Source organism: Diabrotica virgifera, chromosome 2, assembly GCF_917563875.1.
Source record: "Diabrotica virgifera virgifera chromosome 2, PGI_DIABVI_V3a".
In the NCBI taxonomy this organism is placed as follows: domain Eukaryota; kingdom Metazoa; phylum Arthropoda; class Insecta; order Coleoptera; family Chrysomelidae; genus Diabrotica; species Diabrotica virgifera.
Window position 1 is genome coordinate 200,881,847 of NC_065444.1, and position 14,223 is coordinate 200,896,069.

Sequence of the window (14,223 nt, forward strand, 5' to 3'; positions counted from 1 at the left end):
GCACTTTAAGAGGTTGGACAAACGAGTAGTTGGGATTCTGTCCCCGAATTAAGAAATCAGAAAATAATTACAATCTCCAGCGGGGTGGTTTCGCACTTAAAGGGGTTGGACAAACGCTGCGAAGGGGTGGACAAACGAATAGTTGTGATTCTGTCCCCGAATTAACGTTTAAATACGCATTTAAGCGAACGTGCAGTTAGCTCGAATTAAGAAATAAAAAAATAATTACAATCTCCAGCGGGGTGGTTTCGCACTTTGAGGGGTTGGACAAACGTTGCGAAGGGGTGGACAAACAAGTAGTTTGGATTCTGTCCCTGAATTAACGTTTAAATACTCATTTAAGCGGGCGTGAAGTTAGCACGAATTGAGAATTAAAAAAAAAAATAATTACAAATTCCAGTGAGGACGTTTCGTACTTTAAGGGGTTGGACAAACGCTGTGAAGGGGGGATGAACGAGTAGTTGAGATTCTATCCCCGAATTAACGTTTAAATACGCATTTAAGCGAACGTGCAGTTAGCTCGAATTAAGAAATAAAAAAATAATTACAATCTCCAGGGGGGTGGATTTCGCACTTTAAGGGGTTGGACAAACGCTGCTTAGGGTTGGACAAACGAGTAGTTGGGATTCTGTCCCCGAATTAAGAAATCAGAAAATAATTACAATCTCCAGCGGGGTGGTTTCGCACTTAAAGCGGTTGGACAAACGCTGCGAAGGGGTAGACAAACGAATAGTTGGGATTCTGTCCCCGAATTAACGTTTAAATACGCATTTAAGCGAACGTGCAGTTAGCTCGAATTAAGAAATAAAAAAATAATTACAATCTCCAGGGGGGTCGTTTCGCACTTTAGGGGTTTGGAAAAACGCTGCGAAGGTGTGGACAACGGGGTAGTTGTGATTCTGCCACCGAATTAACGTTGAAATACGCATTTAAGCGGACGTGAAGTTAGCCGCAGAACTAAGAAATAAAAAAATAATTACAATCTCCAGCGGGGGTCGTTTCGCACTTTAAGGCATTGGACAAACGCTGCGAAGGGGTGGACAAACGGGTAGTTGGGATTCTGTCCCAGAATTAACGTTTAAATACGCATTTAAGCGGACGTGAAGTTAGTCCGAATTAAGAAATAAAAAAATAATTACAATCGCCATAGGGAGGTGGTTTCGCACTTTAAGTGGTTGGACAAACAGCCTAAGGGGTGGACAAACGGGTAGTTGAGATTTTGCCCCCGAATTAACGTTTAAATACGTATTTAAGTGGACGTGAAGTTAGCCCGAATTAAGAAATAAAAAAATAATTGCAATCTCCAGGGGGGTCGTTTCGCACTTTAAGGGATTGGACAAACGCTGCGAAGGGGTGGACAAACGGGAAGTTAGGAGTCTACCCCCGAATTGACGTTGAAATACGTATTTAAGCGGACGTGAAGTTAGCCCGAAGCGGGTCGTTTTGCTGGACAATCTGCGAAGGTGTGGACAACGGGGCAGTTGGGATTCTACCCCCGAATTGACGTTGAAATACGTATTTAAGCGGACGTGAAGTTAGCCCGAATGAAGAAATAAAAAAATAATTACAATCTCCAGAGGGGTCGTTTCGCACTTTAAGGGGTTGGACAAACGCTGCGAAGGGGTAGACAAACGGGTAGTTGGGATTCTGCCCCCGAATTAACGTTGAAATACGTATTAAAGTGGACGTGAAGTTAGCCCGAATTGAGAAATAAAAAAATAATTACTATTAACGGGGGGGGGGGTTCGCACTTTAAGGGGGTTGGACAAACGCTGCGAAGGGGTGGAAAGACGTGTAGTTGGGATTCTCTCCCCGAATTAACGTTTAAATACGCATTTAAGCGCACGTGAAGTTAGCTCGAATTGAAAATTAAAAAAAAATAATTACAATCTCCAGGGGGGTCGTTTTGCACTTTAAGGGGTTGGCAAACGCTGCGAAGGAGTGGATAAACGGGTAGTTGAGATTCTGACCACGCAGAAACATTCATTTTAATGGAGTCTGAAGTACTTTTTCAGCAGTACTGTCCTATTATCCGTAAGCAATATATATAACAAAAAAATTATTTTAACAATATCAGTGGGTGGACAAAAAAAATTATGTGGTGGACAAATATGGACAATAAACGGTGGACAAAAAATATAGCAAGAGTTTTTGAATTGTCAAAAACTTGTGGATTTGTGAAGTTAGCCCGAAAAAAAAAATTTGTTTATAAAAAAAATTGATGGGTGGACTAAGAAATAACACAGTGGACAAACGTGGACAGTCAATGGACAATCGAATGGCGTCGGTCACATTTTTTCCCGAAATTTTCGGGCTAACTTCACGGACCTATATGGAAAGCCTCATCAAAGCAAAAAAACAAGTAGGTTCTAACAACAAGCTGATTCAGAAAAACAAAATATTTATCATCATTTTCATAAACTATTATGTCCATAAAATACTTTTGAGCCATTGTTAAGCTAACGATAATTGTAGTGACACTAAATTGAGACACCTTCATAAAACTGAACCAGCTATCCATGTCATAGCGATTTGCAAAGTGTACCCTTGTTAAGATAGGCAAAATGCTCTCACTCCCAGAATTCAATATTATTAATTTTTTTTACGTTTCATGCCATTAAAAATAAGACTGCGAAATTTTAACCCTCCACCCCCCTTTCCTACCACAAAAAAAACATCATTTTTTCGTTTTTCTTTTTTTTTAGGTGGAATGGAATCAATTTAAATATTTCAAAAAATTCACATGCATCTAATTTCAACAGCATTAAGATTCTTGGTAAATCATACTTTTCCATTTCCTCCCCTACAAGAGGGGTTTTAGGAAAACCCCGGGGATTGGAGCGGAAAACTATTTTGCACCTTTTTGGGATCCCAAAATCGACATTCTCAAAAAAATTCAGTTGGTTTGTATGATTTTTAGAGGTTCAGTGACATTTTCGTCAGGTAGAGTTACATAAAATTCATCAATAAGAATAATAAACGCAACTTAGTGTTTTTAATGAAGGTACAAAATAAAAATCTGTTTTGTGATTTAATTTTATTTTAAAAAGTTTAATTCCATACAGATAAAAGAGATTATATATTAATATAAATACAAAATTTTCTACTTTTTGTCCAATTTAACGAAACCTGAAGTATTAGAAAAGTATTTAGCATTTGCTTCATTCACTTTAACTTCTGCAGCTTGAGGATTTACTATTTCCAGACCTTGTAATGGTGTGAATGCTACACTGGAAGCTGTACCAGAAATTTGTTTTTTGACTGTTGTACTACCACCCCAAATTTGTTGCTTTTGTAGATTTTTTTGTAAAGTCTTTGATATTCTTACTTTTGTTTTTTCATCTACTTGAGGCAATCTTATCCTTCCAGTTCCTGATTTTCCTATTGTTCCTCTGGTGTAACCCAAATCTTCTTGGTACGCATCATCTTCTATATCAGCAAAATTCATTCTATTAGCATGTTTCCTAAATTCTGTTAATGCATATCTTTCTTTCATTTTACGAACCCTTTTACCTCCCCTCTTCTTTTTTGATTGGTCAATTGGCTTTGGTAAAGGTTTAATAAATTTTACAGGAGGAGGTTCTTGCAATTTATCCAATTTTCTCTCAATTTCGTCTCTTAATTGTCTACCTATATGACCATCAGTACTCTCATGACAAGCATCAACTCTAGCTGCCAAAGTACATTTTGTAGACACCAATCTTGCAGCTTTTCTTCTTAAATCTGGAGGTGTATTTTGCACTATGTCCGAATAATAAACAAATCCTGTATGAGGTAACATTGTGGACTGTGAAAACCCGGACAGGGATTTTTTCTGTTGCCCTAAAAGTAGCACATTACAAGCTGGTATTTTTGAAAGTCTAGTAAGACCTCCAGCAACGCCCATTATCTTAGCAGCAACAGAAGCTCCCAAAATTACTGATATATTAGGAGCAATAAAAGCCATCCGACTCTCTACGTATTCATAAATTCTTAACTTAAAACTATTTAACTCCATTGCCATATCACAAGCTTCATCAATTTGTTCTTTCTCAAATTTTGTTAACAATGTACCTTGTGTCGTTGAAGCAGTTACTGACACAACCATAATAGTAGCCTGTGTTAAAAACTGCTGCAATATTTCATTATTTTTTGCCTGATCCAAATCATTTCCCAGCTCTTTTACAGTTCTCAAATATTCTAAAGGACTGACAACTAGGGATTCTAATTCTGGAAACCTTTTCTGGTATTTATCTCTAACAAATTTATGCACAGCTATTATTTCGTTATCAATATCTTGGGCTACATTATTAGCTTCAACTATCAACTGATATTCGGGATCTGTTTCAACGGGACCTACTATATCTACAGATTTCCGAATCTTTGTGCCAAACCCTTCTATCTGCTCCATTATTTGTTGTAATGTTTCAGAATCCCTAAGTTTGCAAATTTCTCTGACTGAATTTATTTGTACACTTTCTTGTTCCATCAACAAGTCTTTTAAATCTGGTTTTTCTTCTTTAATTTCCTCCTCGGGAATTTCTTCCATCTGTTCTTCGAAGTCATCTGGATCGTTGTCTTCAAGATCAGCAAGCAATTCATCAGCTAGAGACATTTTTGTAAATATAAACGATTTTTGGTAAACGTTAAATATACGATTTTCGTGAAGGAAACAAATATTGAGGTTATATATATTTTGAATTTTGACGTTGTCAAAATGTGTCAAACCGGAACTATCTTCTGTTTGAAAATGTGTGGTCTGTAATAAATGCAACTACCTATCCACGAATAAAAAAAATCACCATTATATTGCTTTTCAATAGTTTTTAAAGGTTTATTTATTTTTACGTTTGATACTGTTTATGTAAAAGTTAAATTTCTTTAATTTTCAAAACATATCTATTGTATCTAACAATTTTTTAACATTATGTAAGTCATGCAAAAATAGTATTGTGAGTTGTCAACCTTTCACTCCGTCATTTTATTTTAGTCATATTTTCAGTTGTCAATAGTTGTCAATGCAGATTTGCAATGATAATTTTTATTTTTGGTAAATATTTACATTAATTTCGCACAAAATTAGTGATTCTAACCCTTCTTGCAAATATATTAATTATTAAGTGATAAAGTGAATAATAATGAGAGACACTAGTGGTGTACCTGATTCCACATAGTCCTATGAGCTAAGATGTTACCATATGTAACAATTAATTTTTGTAAAATCCGAATAAAATAATTAGTATGAACTAATTTTGAATAGGGTTTTAAACAGTGCAATATTTCATATCTTATCAGTGTTGTGATTGTCAAAAATTTAGAAAAATATGATTGGATAATGCATTTTTTCTATTATCAAATTAATCAGATAAAGGGCATATTCAAACAATAATTTTATCTAAATCCAATAACACAGGTATTTATTATAACTAGACTTTCCTTTATCATGAGAAAAGTGATGTGGAATCCTTATTTGCATTCAAATCTTACAGGTTATTTTTTTATATTATGAATAGTTGTCCAAAAAAACTACATATTTTTTGGGCATAATTTAACTAGTAAAGTTCTTTAAACCTCCTTTTATTGTTTTTTGTTCTTTTTTTATTTCTGGTAAGATTTTCTGTGTAGCTTACTTTAAATCATATATTCTGGTGAAACAAAAGTTATAAGAAATCTTGTGACATTTTCTGAACATATTTATGTTATTTGATAAAATTATTTAAATTTTTTACAAAATACATACACATTTATATCATTTGATAAAATTATTAAGGTTGTTGCAATGATTTTTTTTTATTTTCCAGTATTACTCAATGATGCAATCACTGAAAATGTTTACATTTACATAATATGTAAAATCCAATCAAAACCAATTTTCAAATTTTTAGGACTTATTCACTTGTAACTATTTTTGAACTATTATGTAAATATGAACTATAAAATATCTTAAAAAATTGTAAAGAGGTATACCTACATTACTTTAAATATTTCACAATAATTAAACCCCTATCATAATACACTCTCTTTTATTGTTTACCACATATTGCACCACTTTTGGGTTCAATAAAATAAGACATAAACAGTATCCCCACTCTACTTCTTGACCAGCTATAAATATTCTTTGTATCAATATTTTTTATTAATTGCAGGGTCCTCAGTGCTCTAGAAAGATATTTCTAAAAATATAGTATGATATTAAGACATCCTACAGGACACAGTGTTATAGAGATTTTTGTAACGTAATTCTGATAGGAAGATTATAAAAACAAAATATAATGAGTGACAACAGGGAATCATTGAGTTCATTTGTGGAGAAACAAGAACGACCTCCAGAGTATGACAAAATCTTAGGAAGAAAGGTGTTGGTGGCTCCTTCAGAAGAACAGTATGATCTTTTACTGAAGAGGCTTAAGCAGCAGCTGGGAGAAGGGAGAGGAGAAGTTATTTTGGAGGTAAGATATACAGAAGTGAAGTAATGCATGTGTTGCATTTTTTAAGGAAGATTTGCATCATTTTGAGTATCCTCTTAATAATCCTTAATAATATACAGTATGGTGCAAATGTAAGGAATAAGTTCGTTATTTCGTAAGGCGGTGACTTTAAGGAAAAATCCCGAAACAGGTCGATTTTTATTTTTAAATTATGATTTTTTAGCATCATCATTATTCTCTTTGCCTTATCCCTATGCGGGGTCGGCTTCCCTAATTGCATTTTCCACACAATTCTATCTTGGGTCATATCAATGTCAATTCCCTTTACCAACATGTCATGCCTTATCATCTCCCCCCAGGTCTTCTTTGGTCTTCCTCTCCTACTCATTCCAGGAATCTGCACTTCAGCTATTCTTCATATTGGGTCATTAACGTCTCGATGTTGAACATGACCAAACCATCTTAACCTATGCTCTTTCATTTTGGCATCAATTGGTGCCACACCTGTACTTCCCCTAATATACTCATTTCTAATTTTATCCTTCTTTGTCACTCCACTCATCCATCTAAGCATGTTCATTTCTGCCACATGCATTCGTTGTTCCTCTTTCTTTTTCACTGCACAATATTCTGTTCTGTACATCATAGCCGGTCTTATGGCTGTTTTATAGAATTTTCCCTTCAGCTTCATTGGAATTTTTTTGTCACACAACACACCATTCGCTTTTTTCCACTTCATCCATCCAGTCCTAATTCTACTGCATGCATCTCCATCTATTTCTCCATTACTCTGTAATACTGACCCTAGGTACTTAAAACTATTGCTTTTCACAATCATTTCACCATCCAAAGATACCATTTTATTTGTAGTAACTCCATCTTTAAATGAACATTCCAAATACTCTGTTTTTGTCCTACTAAGTTTTAAACCTTTTTCCTCCAGAGCTTGTCTCCACTGTTCCAGTTTTTGTTTTAAGTCTCTTTCACTATTTCCTATTAACACTACATCATCAGCATACATTAGGCACCATGGAATGCTATCCTGCAGTTTCGCTGTTATCTGGCCCAAAACTAATGAGAATAAATAAGGACTAAGCACCGATCCTTGGTGCAATCTTACTTTCACCTGAAATTTTCTCAGTCTCTCCCACACCTGTCCTGACACTAGTCATTACTCCCTCATACATATCTCTCACAATCTATACATATTCGCCAGGGACTGCTTTCTTATTGAGTGCCCACCACAGAATCTCTCGAGGAACTCTATCATATGCTTTCTCAAGAGCAATGAATACCATATGAGCGTTGGTCTCTTTATTCCTGTATTTTTTCCATCAGTTGCCTTACAATGAAAATTGCATCTGTTGTTGATCTGCCCTGCATAAAGCCAAATTGATTATCAGATATTTCGGTTTCTTCACGTATCCGTCTATCAATTACTCTCTCCCATATTTTCATGGTGTGGCTAAGTAGTTTTATAGCCCTGTAGTTTGTACATTGTGTTATGTCTTCCTTGTTTTTGTAGACAGGTACTAATATACGGCTTCTCCATTCGTCTGGCATTTGTCCAACTTCCATAATTCTATTAAATAGACCTGCTAGCCAATTTACTCCTGTCTCTCCCAATGCTCTCCATACTTCCCCAGGAATGTCGTTTGGTCGTACTGCTTTTCCTTTCTTTATTTTTTGAAGCGCTTGAGCCACTTCCTCTTTTGTTATTCTGGTAACCATTGCTTTTACTGTCTCTGTTAACTCCACAGGCTGTCTGTCAAATTCTTCATTTAAGAAACTGTCAAAATACTTTCTCCATCTAATGGATATCGAATACATCTAATCTGCTTGCTTTCTTTGCTCTCTGTTTGGCTATTTTATATATCTTTGCTTCACCTTCCCTGGTATCAAGTTGATCATATAGGTTTGAATACGCTTCTGCTTTAGCTTTTGCTACTGCTACTTTCACTTCTTTTTTGGCGACCATATAGTTTTGAAGATCTATGTCCGATCTGGTTTCTTGCCAATTTTTATATAATTTTCACTTCTCTTCTATTTTTCCTTGTACTTCATTTGACCACCACCAAGTCTCTTTATCTTCAAACTTCTTTCCTGACGTTTTCCTAAGTATTTCAATAGCCGTCTCTCTAATAATATTGGCCAATTTTCTCCAAATTGTGTTAGGGCTTCCTTTCATGTTCCAACATATTTTTTCTACTATTCTTTCCCTGAATAGACCTTCTTTCTCATCTTTTAGCATCCACCACTTGATTTTTTGTGGTCCTCTCCGATATTTTTGTTTAGTTTCACTTTTTACTTCGATGTCCAGAACAAGCAGCTTATGTTGTTGGCTTACTGTCTCACTAACTATTACCTTGCAGTCCTTGCATTCACGTATGTCTTCTTTCCTTATCATGAATCGGTCTATTTGGGATTGATGTTGTCCACTTTTGTAGGTAATAAGTTGAGTTTTTCTCTTTTTAAAGAATGTGTTAACAATCACCATATCCAATGCTGTTGTTAATTCAAGCATGTCATCTCCAGCTTCATTTCTAGTTCCAAAGCCTAATCCAGCTTGCATTGTAATATTTTCTTTGTCATTATGGACATGTCCCAGGCATTCAATTCATTAACCTCATTGTTTTTCCTGATTCTCCATGTACTGTCTTCCTCTTGCACCAGGCCATATACTTTTCTCAGTATTTTTCTCTTGAATATCGAGTTGGGCTTCATCTTTTTTCATCATTACCCAGGTTTCACAAACATAGGTTACTACGGGTCTAATCAATGTTCTGTAGATAGTCATTCTATATACACTCACCAGCACAAAAAACGGGCACCCCAAAAAATGGGTCATTTTTAATGTCTTGTATTTCCTAAACCTGATGTCCGATTTAAGTAATTTTTTTAATATGTTATAGCCTTATTCTTTAACAATATCGCTGTAATAATATTGTTGCTAGACAGGTACATTGTCATTGTATACAGGGTGTACGAATCAAACTGTGTTTTTTTCTCAAACTTTGGAACACCCTGTGGAATGTTCTAGCTTTTATAAAATACTGAGATTACAACCGAACTATAGCCTCAGGTTTTCTTAACATTCTGTTTTTTGATTCATTCGCTTATGTTGGATAATAAAAAGTTAGGCACTTTAACAACTACCACTGTTTTTCGTCAATACAGGGTGTTTTTAAATAAGTACGACAAACTCTAAGGGGTAATTCTGCATGATAAAATAATGACAGTTTGCTTTATAAACGTATGCCCGCAAATGCTTCGTTTCCGAGATAGGGGGTGTTGAAATTGTTCTTACAAACTGACGATTTATTTATTGCTCTAATACGGTTTGTGATATGCAAATGAAATTTGGTAGATTTTAAGAGGTAGTTATTGCGCATTTTTTGGCATACAATTAAGAATTTTATATTCACCATTGGCGTGCATACGGGTATAAACATTTTAGATATATCCCGTATGCACGCCAATGGTGAATATAAAATTCTTAATTGTATGCCAAAAAATGCGCAATATCTACCTCTTAAAATCTACCAAATTTCATTTGCATATCACAAACCGTTTTAGAGCAATAAATAAATCGTCAGTTTGTAAGAACAATTTCAACATCCCCTATCTCGGAAACGAAGCATTTGCGGGCATACGTTTATAAAGCAAACTGTCATTATTTTATCATGCAGAATTACCCCTTAAAGTTTGCCGTACTTATTTAAAATCACCCTGTATTGACGAAAAACAGGGGTAGTTGTTAAAGTGCCTAACTTTTTTATTAGCCAACATAAGCGAATGAATCAAAAAACAGAATGTTAAGAAAACCTGAGGCTATAGTTGGGTTTTAATCTCAGTATTTTATAAAAGCTAGAACATTCCACAGGGTGTTCCAAAGTTTGAGAAAAAAACACAGTTTGATTCGTACACCCTGTATACAATGACAATGTACCTGTCTAGCAACAATATTATTACAGCGATATTGTTAAAGAATAAGGCTATAACATATTAAAAACATTACTTAAATCGGACATTAGGTTTAGGAAATACATGTCATTAAAAATGACCCATTTTTTGGGGTGCCCGTTTTTTGTGCCGATGAGTGTATAAACATTAATTATTTATCCAGGTGTCCAAAAATTTTTTTTAATTATATTAATTGACACAAAAAGAAGAATGTATATAATTTATTTAATTCCAAATACATTTTACTGCTGTCAGAAAACAGAAAAAAATGTTTATTTGCCAAATAAACTTTGCTTGTCTCTTAAATTCAATGTTCAATCTGCCTCTTGGCCATAAATGTTTTAGAAAAATCGGTAATCATTTTATAACACTAATTTTCTATTTAGAACGACTCTTCTCTCTAAAAGTTCAAAGCTAGAGCCTTTTTTCTTAAACCTCAATGTGTTTATTGATTGGTTTACCGCTTAACAAAATTATGCACAAGTCAAGGTATTACATAAATATATTTGTAAATGTCAGTGGCGTAGCGTGAGTGTCGGCTGCCCGGGGCGGAGGACAGTTTTGCCGCCCTCTTATTTAGGTATTTTAATTTAATGTATACTATGCATTACATACATTAATTATAGAGAACTTTTCGGCGAGAACAGTCATCATTATTTTGCATTATACAGGTTAGATTTTAAATAAAAAAGTTTATTTAAGTTTTACAATCACGTTTAATAATTCTCTGTCAATATTATCTGCAAAGCATTTACTTTCTGAGCGCACAATTTTAAGTCAAGTGCCCTTGTTTGTAAATATTTTTGTGCATCATTCACTTCATGTAGCACCGGTTGCCACAGGCTTAAAAAACAAAGAAATGAAAATGACTGTATCGAAACTAGCAAAGCACTTGCATCTGTCCTAGTGTTTAAGCTTTCACATGCCTCTGTCAGTTTTTCCAAAGTGACGAGAATGTTTTTGTAATGATGCCATGTCACATTTACGGCATCGCCTCTTGCACTCCACTGCGTGTCTTGAACCCTTTTTAAGAAGCTTTTGCGTGTAGCTGCTGTCATAACTTCCCAACGATGTGCCGATGAGGAGAAAAAAATTAGCAACGTTCTAAAGTCCCAAAAAAATTTACTGAATCCACCTCAACTGAGGCAGCGTGTAAACAAACTAGGTTTAACGAATGATTTGAGCAAGGTACGAATTCAGCTTTAGGGTTTATTTCTTGAATTATTTGCTGAACTCCTGAATACTTTCCAGTCATAGCAGCATCATCATATGCATGGCCTCTACAGTTGCTTATATCTAGGCCATCGGCTTGAATCTTGTCCAAAATCATCTTTGAAATTCCTTCAGCAGTTTTGTCTTTAGTTTCAATGAAATCTATAAAAGATTCCATTACTTTTACTTCCTGATTTTCAATTACTACGTATCTGAATACATGGCTCGTTTGATCTTTATGAGAAAGAGCTGGAGTGCTGTCGAATATAATTGAATAATACTTAGAGCCTTTTTTATTTGCCCGATGATATGTTGGCGAACATTATTTCCCAAAATGGCATAAATGTATTTGTGGTGACACATAAGTGTTTGAAATTTTGCCACACATTTTAGAACTTAAAGATCTTCACGAAGTACAGGATCGTATTTTGCAATTAAATTAACCAATTTTAAAAAGTTTCCTCTATTGGTAGGTACTGCTGTCGTTTTCTATATGTCCACGTAAAGCCAAATTTTGTTTGCCAAGGAATCTTATATTATCAAACATTCTGATAAGAATTGCCTGCCATTGCTTTATTTCTTTTGCCACTATGTCTTGCTCTTTTTTGTCAATAGTCTGTCCTTTTTGAAGTCTGCTCTGCAACTCCTTCCATTTGTAGTAATTTTGGATGTGTGCACTTGACTCGTGACTTGAAACCTTATCATTTTAATTTCCATCAAGTATTAAATCCATCAGATGAGCAAAATTTAGATCCATTCGGTGTATTTACGTTCTCAAATAAACGACAACAAAAGCAAAATAATGATCCTTTAGATGAAGAATAAGCCATCCAAGTACGTAAAACTTTTTCGCCGTTACTCAATGTACGGTAATACCATTCCTTAGTAAGCCGTCTTGTTTCTTCTTTTGATTTTAAAGATTTCGTGCTCCTTTCAATCGGTCCGAATTTGTAGTTGCGATAAAAATATAAAATGGTTCAAATATTTACAAAATATTTTTGTTATTTATTGTTAAATTTTGCCGCCCCCTAAAAAGTGCCGCCCCTGCCGCCCCCTAAAAAGTGCCGCCCCTGCCGCCCCCTAAAAAGTGCCGCCCCTGCCGCCCCTACTACGCTATGCCACTGGTAAATGTGCCATACCTGAAAGAATTATTAAACATATTTTATTTTTACTTCAGTTGATTTTCTCCTCTTTCTTGCTTATCGTAAGGTATGTCAGACTACCCATTACCCCGTTCTTTTGAGTAGATTTCTTCATTTGTTTACATATTTCCACAATTGAACTATACTACAATTACAATAAAGATGCACTAGAAATAAACAAACCAAGACACTTTAATATTATGAGGAGCACTCCCAAACCATAATTTACAAAGTTTATTCATTGTAAACCATGATTCAGGAGTGCTCCTCGTAACATTTAACGTGTTTTGGTTTGTTTATTTGTAGTGCATCTTTATTGTGATTTTAGTATAACAACAATATTTATTGTCATCTTTTTTTGAGATCCCTTAAGTTATATACGAAGTACATTTTATGTTGACATCAAGAAGGCAAGCTAAACTATTAAACAGTGATACTGAATTGTTTTTCTGGGTTCTTGTTCTGAAAAGTTACAAAATATATTTTTTATTTTCATTACAGTTTTTCCGAGGATATTGTATTTAGTCCATGTGGTGAGACAGCTCCCGTCTGAAAAAAATTCTGATTCGGTTTCTTTGTGGATTCCTATTCAAAAATATCTCCTTTAACCAAATCTGAAGGGTGCCGGGCCAAATTTTGAGCAGAAATTGTTAAAAAATTTTTTTTAAACAAATACAAAAGAAGAATATTTTTTAGGTTTTTTGGGTCATTCTAAACAAGAAAGGTATCTTGTGATTTTTCTCAAAAATTGATAGTTTTCGAGTTATAGGCGATTTCAAATCTGAAAAATGCGAAAATATGCATTTTCAAGGTTTAAAAACTTACATTTCAATCAGTATTTTTGAGGTTGCCAAGTACTTGAATTGTAGTTTAAACATTCATTTTCAAGATTCTGCAAACTGATCGGGTCTAACTTAAATTTACACCGTTGTTATTTAATTGTTATTTATGCGTGTCCATCCGATTTTTTTGCCGGTGCGGCGCTCACTATTTCCAAAAATCTCCTATATTCGGGACATTCTAAATAAAATAGGTTTCTTGCCATTTTTCGCAAAAGTTGATAGTTTTAAAGTTACAAGTGATTTAAAGCGCATTTTCGGATTTTAAATCGCTTATAACTTTAAAACTATCAACTTTTGAGAAAAATGACAAGAAATCTATTTTATTTAGAATGCCCCGAAAAATCTAAAAAATATATTTTTCGGAGGAAAATAGCAGACTTTGGAAAAAGTGCGCGCCGCACCGGCAAAAAAATCGCATGGACACGCATAATTAACAATTAAATAACAACAGTGTAAATTTAAATTAGACCCGATCAGTCTGAAGAATCTTGAAAATGAATGTTTAAACTACAATTCAAGTACTTGGAAACCTCAAAAATACTAATTTAAATATGAGTTTTTAAGCCTTGAAAATGCGTATTTTCGCATTTTTCAGATTTGAAATCGACTATAACTCGAAAACTATAAACTTCTGAGAAAAATCACAAGATACCTTTA

At 34.5% G+C, this 14,223-nt stretch overlaps 2 protein-coding genes across 6 annotated transcripts in view; one reads left to right on the top strand and one right to left on the bottom strand.

The window, feature by feature from the left end:
* Positions 1-3,022: 3,022 nt before the first annotated feature.
* LOC126880355 (U4/U6 small nuclear ribonucleoprotein Prp31) lies at positions 3,023-4,698 on the bottom strand. The gene has a single exon (XM_050644168.1). The coding sequence runs from the start codon at positions 4,592-4,594 to the stop codon at positions 3,104-3,106; it is 1,491 nt and encodes a 496-aa protein (XP_050500125.1). The 5' UTR covers positions 4,595-4,698; the 3' UTR covers positions 3,023-3,103.
* A 210-nt stretch (positions 4,699-4,908) lies between these two features.
* LOC114338965 (GTP-binding protein 1) overlaps positions 4,909-14,223 on the top strand; it is a 71,794-nt gene continuing 62,479 nt past the window's right edge. The window contains exons 1-2 of one of the 5 annotated variants that reach the window (XM_050644158.1): positions 4,909-5,029; positions 6,126-6,428. In XM_050644158.1, coding sequence (XP_050500115.1) covers positions 6,252-6,428 — 177 coding nt within the window. In that variant the 5' untranslated portion in view covers positions 4,909-5,029; positions 6,126-6,251. Of the gene's footprint in view, positions 5,030-5,096; positions 5,180-5,322; positions 5,587-6,125; positions 6,429-14,223 lie in introns of those variants that run through there. The other 4 variants (XM_050644163.1, XM_050644159.1, XM_050644162.1 and 1 more) reach the window with 4 other exon arrangements.